Source organism: Oncorhynchus kisutch, linkage group LG2 (assembly GCF_002021735.2).
Source record: "Oncorhynchus kisutch isolate 150728-3 linkage group LG2, Okis_V2, whole genome shotgun sequence".
Classification (NCBI taxonomy): Eukaryota; Metazoa; Chordata; class Actinopteri; order Salmoniformes; family Salmonidae; genus Oncorhynchus; species Oncorhynchus kisutch.
Window position 1 is genome coordinate 76,983,111 of NC_034175.2, and position 6,000 is coordinate 76,989,110.

A 6,000-nucleotide genomic window follows, 5' to 3' on the forward strand; every position below is an offset into this window, starting at 1 on the left:
CTCTAGTAGACATCAAACCTGTTCTAGTCTAATAGACATCAAACCTGTTCTACTCTAGTAGACATCAAACCTGTTCTAGTCTAGTAGACATAAAACCTCTTCTACTCTAGCAGACATCAAACCTGTTCTAGTCTAGTAGACATCAAACCTGTTCTAGTCTAGTAGACGTAAAACCTGTTCTACTCTAGCAGACATCAAACCTGTTCTAGTCTAGTAGACATAAAACCTGTTCTACTCTAGCAGACATCAAACCTGTTCTAGTCTAGCAGACATCAAACCTGTTCTAGTCTAGTAGACATCAAACCTGTTCTACTCTAGTAGACATCAAACCTGTTCTAGTCTAGTAGACATCAAACCTGTTCTAGTCTAGTAGACATCAAATCTGTTCTACTCTAGCAGACATAAAGCCTGTTCTACTCTAGCAGACATAAAACCTGTTCTACTCTAGCAGACATAAAACCTGTTCTACTCTAGCAGACATAAAACCTGTTCTACTCTAGCAGACATAAAACCTGTTCTACTCTAGCAGACATAAAACCTGTTCTACTCTAGCAGACATAAAACCTGTTCTACTCTAGCAGACATAAAACCTGTTCTACTCTAGCAGACATAAAACCTGTTCTACTCTAGCAGACATAAAACCTATTCTACTCTAGCAGACATAAAACAATGTTATGTGAAGCTGCAGCCTGCCCTTTTCAAAACCTTAGTTCTTACTGCTTATTTGAAAGTCAATCATAGTGATGGTTGAGACTACAAATAACCACGTACAGTTACAGATGAGTTGGTTTATGATGCGTTTATTGAGAACCCTGACACAACATGACTAGGTGTAACAGAGACTGTTACCACGGCAGTGGGGAATGTGTTGCTGTCACGTTAAGTGTAGGACTCCAACAGTGTTGGAATGTAGGGCGGCAAACACCTAGTTTGTTTAACCCTTTAATATTCCTCTCCCTCCTCATCCTCTTCTCCCACGCTGTCAGTGCCCACCTCTTCATAGTCCTTCTCCAGGGCTGCCATGTCCTCTCTGGCCTCAGAGAACTCTCCCTCCTCCATGCCCTCACCAACGTACCAGTGCACAAAGGCTCTCTTGGCATACATCAGGTCAAACTTGTGGTCCAGACGGGCCCAGGCCTCAGCGATGGCTGTGGTGTTACTCAGCATGCACACGGCCCTCTGGACCTTGGCCAGATCTCCTCCAGGAACCGCTGTTGGGGGCTGGTAGTTGATGCCCACTTTGAACCCAGTGGGACACCAGTCCACAAACTGGATGGTACGTTTGGTCTTGATGGCAGCGATGGCAGAGTTGACATCTTTGGGAACAACGTCACCACGGTACAGGAGACAGCAGGCCATGTATTTGCCGTGACGAGGGTCACACTTCACCATCTGATTGGCTGGCTCGAAGCAGGCGTTGGTGATGTCAGCGACTGACAGCTGCTCGTGATAGGCCTTCTCAGCGGAGATGACAGGGGCATAGGTGGCCAGGGGGAAGTGGATACGGGGGTAGGGCACCAAGTTGGTCTGGAACTCTGTCAGATCAACATTCAGGGCTCCATCGAATCGCAGGGAGGCAGTGATGGAAGAGACGATCTGACCAATGAGCCTGTTGAGGTTGGTGTACGAGGGACGCTCAATATCGAGGTTCCTGCGGCAGATGTCATAGATGGCCTCATTGTCCACCATGAAGGCACAGTCGGAGTGTTCCAGGGTGGTGTGAGTGGTCAGGATGGAGTTGTAGGGCTCCACCACAGCCGTGGACACCTGGGGAGCTGGGTAAACGGCGAACTCAAGCTTAGACTTCTTTCCGTAGTCCACAGACAGACGTTCCATCAGCAGGGAGGTGAAACCAGAACCGGTGCCTCCTCCGAAGCTGTGGAAGATGAGGAACCCCTGGAGACCTGTACACTGGTCAGCCTGAATGGAGAAATGGTACAATAGCATTCACTACATATGATGTTACGCCAGTAAGAATACAATGGAGAACATGTTTGCCCAGTTTTACCCAGAAACATAAAAGGTTTTTGGCTCGTCCTTTTAGAAGATCCCTTTCATGGTTCCAGGTAGAACCTTATTACCCTACACATAACCTTTAAAACCCATCTAGAACCCTGTCCCTTAAGCAGAACCATAGGTAGAACTCTATATTATCAAGAATGATGACTCACCAGTTTGCGTGTCCTGTCCAGAACCAGGTCAATGATCTCCTTGCCGATGGTGTAGTGACCGCGGGCGTAGTTGTTGGCAGCATCCTCCTTACCCGTAATGAGCTGCTCAGGGTGGAACAGCTGGCGATAGGTACCTGTCCTCACCTCATCTAAAAGACAAAGGTAAATTCCGAATGTCAGGATATTGCAAATATGAGAATATCCAAGTATCCGGAATATTCGTAAATCCTAATATCTGAATATTCGTAAATCCTAATATCTGAATATTCGTAAATCCTAACATCTGAATATTCGTAAATCCTAATATCTGAATATTCATAAATCCTAATATCTGAATATTCGGAAATCCTAATATCTGAATATTCGGAAATCCTAATATCTGAATGTTTGGAATATCCGAATATTCAGAAAATCTTTGGACAGAATAATCAAAACAGCACATTCAAAGATGAGCTTTCTCTAGTTTGTCTCATCTTACCGATGACAGTGGGCTCCAGATCAACGAAGATGGCTCGGGGGACATGCTTTCCGGCTCCGGTCTCACTGAAGAAGGTGTTGAAGGAGTCGTCTCCACCTCCACAGGTCTTGTCACTGGGCATCTGTCCATCCGGCTGGATCCCATGCTCCAGGCAGTACAGCTCCCAACAGGCGTTACCCATCTGGACTCCGGCTTGGCCCACATGCATGGAAATACACTCACGCTGAAAGAGAGGAGGTACAAGAGATCAACCACATGGAAACTTGAATCAAATCAGGTGTATACACATTTATGACAGTGAAGTTGGAGTGTTGAAGGAGTGAATTGATCAAATAAAGTTTTGAAAGCCATTTCAGACAGTCTCGATTGTAATTGTATCGCTGCAAAAAGCAATCATCAATATATTACTGTAAGGTCCCTATTGAAAGTGAAAGTGAAATCTAAAGCATAAATAAACACAGGAAGGATACAGTCACCCATTAAGCAAAATGACATTTAAGCAAAGTCATTGGCTACACTAGGCTATCCCGGTTGGATTCGGCTAAAAAGTGTGACCGCCATCTTGAGTATATGGCGTATTTTTTTTTTGCCATTAACAGAGACTAACTCGCTCGTTGGCCTAAATCCTACGGGCAAATTAATGTGTTTTTTTTTCTTTTATAATAGAAAATGGTGAAAAGAAGGTCTGAGGTTAACACAGGCTTAGGAGATGTTTTACAGTTTGTTCTATGAAAATAATAATCACTTTTTTAAAGATTTATGTCATTAAAACAAGCACATAAAGGCTTTATAATTCATAAAGGTTTTAACAACTGACTGATATTATCTCATAGAACAAAACGTACCAGATCTCCTAAGCCTGTGATAACCTCAGACCTTCTTTTTGGCGTCTATTCCAAAACCCCATTATTTCCCCCATTTATTTCCCCTATAGGAATGTCCAACGACATTTTTTCAAATCCTCTATCTGCCATTTTGACGAGTTACCATTTTTTTTAAATGACACTGTCTCTTTAAGAGCAGAGGACCAGAAGAGGATAAGGTGTGCCTTGTTACTGTGGGCCACTCCCCTTACTCCTCCCACTACTCCTCCTCTCTTCCCTCTCTCCGGTCCAGCTGCACACCCATTGCAGTGTTTCAGCCAGAGATATCTCTCACAAGATCCTAACAGAGAAAATGGCTACCATCCCAGACTGCTCCTCCCTGTTCTCCTTTGTACTCAATCATTTCATCCTTCTCTCACAATTGCAAAAATATCATAAAAACATGTTTAAAAAAAATAAAAAATCTACAGAAAAATAATGTTTCTATCTGTAAGCTATTTGAGGTTTTCTATCTAAACAGTGAATAGTCTATGATCAAGTAGAACAATGACTAATTACAGAGACAGTTAAACACTAAAATATTACTCACATTTGATGTATGGCTATCATTCTGTCAGATTTATTTTGCATAATATCTTTTTTTTTAACCTAAATTTACAATAAATCACATTTATCCCTTATCAGTAGTAAACATAATATCTGAACTCTATATATATAAAAAATTTAAAAAAGAGAGGAAATGCAGAGAATCATATGATCTTTATGTAACAGAATAACAGATTTCCCTTCGGAAAGAAAGAATCTATGTCAGCTGTCAGCACTCACCATTTTGTCTAGTTTTCTTTTCCTTCACAGGCTGACGTCGAGGATTCAGAAGAGAAGGCAGAACTGTCGGAGAAAGGAAGAGGTGGGGTTTTTATATGCCTGGAAAGCAGACAGACAGGCAGTAAGCTACAGCAGAGTCTGGTTGGCGGGAGACACTGTTGGTATGAAAAGAAACAAGTCCCTCCTCCTTCAGGAAGCTACATCAGAGTCTGGTTGGCTGGGGACACGGTTGGTATGAAAAGAAACAAGTCCCTCCTCCTTCACACAGACAGAGGCTGACTGGGCTCACTTTCTCTATGCAGGGAAGAATTATGGGTATTGAGCTGTGAGACAGTCAGCTTCCTTGCAGGGAAGACTAATGTGTGTTGAACTATGAGATAGCACTTCCTGGACTGAGACATTTGCTTAGAAATATCTGTTTAAAACAAATACACATATATATGTATTTGCCTATCGTATGTGTGTGGATGTTTTCACACCACTCAAATCCTTTTTTTGGTCATTTGACACTGTGGCACTTTTACGGGAGGTACTACATAGGGTGGGGTCTGTGAAGATTTCGACACAGCCTGCCTGTCAAACACAGTGTGCATTGACTGTTTCAACAGCCGAAAAATACAGTCCACGTTAAACTGAATAACAGTTCTCTTTCTCAAAATTGCCAAAATAAATTGTATAGCAGGTAGGGTTTTAGAAAAGCACCTTTTTATGTAAACAAGAAGATGCTGTTGGCTTCCTGATATGATAACCAAATCATAACCAAATCATAACCAAATTATAACCAAATCATAACCAAATTATAACCAAATTAATCTTTTGTGGTTATAACCCTCAAAATGGTAATAGTCAGGGATCGGTTTAATTTATTGAAGATAAATATTTTTTTTTGTTGACAGATAACAATTGGTCTATTGTTCTGTCATAGCTGAGGCTGTGGTAGAACGGGGTGATACAGACAACACTAGTCACTCCCTGCTCTAGCTGTCATGAAGTCAGAGACAGCTGGATGGTATGGAGAGGCTACACAAGGGGGAGGGGTGAGGGGAGAGGAGGGGTGAGGGGAGAGGAGAGAGGATAGGGCGGTGTAGGGGAGAGGAGAGAGGAGAGGAGAGGGTGGTGTAGGGGAGAGGGGAGAAGAGGAGAGGGTGGTGTAGGGGAGGGGGAGGGGAGAGGAGAGGGAGGGGAGAGGAGAGGAGAGAGGGTGGTATAGGGGAGAGGGGAGGAGAGGAGAGGGTGGTGTAGGGGAGGGGAGAGGAGAGGAAGGGGAGAGGAGAGGAGAGGAGAGGAGAGGAGAGGAGAGGAGAGGAGAGGAGAGGAGAGGAGAGGAGAGGAGAGGAGAGGAGAGGAGAGGAGAGGAGAGGAGAGGAGAGGAGAGGAGAGGAGAGGAGAGGAGAGGAGAGGAATGGTGCAGGGGACAGGGATGGTGCAGGGGACAGGGATGGGGTAGGGGACAGGGATGGTGCAGGGGACAGGGATGGTGCAGGGGACAGGGATGGTGCAGGGGACAGGGATGGTGCAGGGGAGAGGGGTGGGGAGGGATGGGGGATGACCTGGTAGTCAACCTGTAGTCCTGGTGGAGACCTGGTAGTCGGCCTAGATCTATGAACATAGCACAAAGGGGTGTGCCTCTTCATAAACAACACCTGGTGTGCTGCTTACAGTCTAAAGGAAATATCAAGCTTTTTTCTCGCCTCATATAGAA

General features: G+C 44.3%; 1 protein-coding gene across 1 annotated transcript; it reads right to left on the reverse strand.

The window, feature by feature from the left end:
• Positions 1–781: 781 nt before the first annotated feature.
• LOC109884619 (tubulin alpha chain-like) lies at positions 782–4,433 on the reverse strand. The gene is made up of 4 exons (XM_031801681.1): positions 4,299–4,433; positions 2,650–2,872; positions 2,172–2,320; positions 782–1,920 (listed from the first exon to the last, which is right to left on the reverse strand). Exons 1-4 carry the CDS (start codon positions 4,299–4,301, stop codon positions 943–945), a joined length of 1,353 nt encoding a protein of 450 aa, XP_031657541.1. The 5' UTR covers positions 4,302–4,433; the 3' UTR covers positions 782–942.
• Between the last annotated feature and the right edge of the window lie 1,567 nt (positions 4,434–6,000).

Bases quoted from the DNA above. Each gene is read 5' to 3' on its own strand.
- LOC109884619 (XM_031801681.1), bottom strand. The intron at 2,321-2,649 runs GTAAGATGAGAC...TTTGTCTTTTAG, and splicing joins TCTGGAGCCCACTGTCATCG to ATGAGGTGAGGACAGGTACC. The intron at 1,921-2,171 runs GTGAGTCATCAT...TTCTCCATTCAG, and splicing joins TGGACAGGACACGCAAACTG to GCTGACCAGTGTACAGGTCT.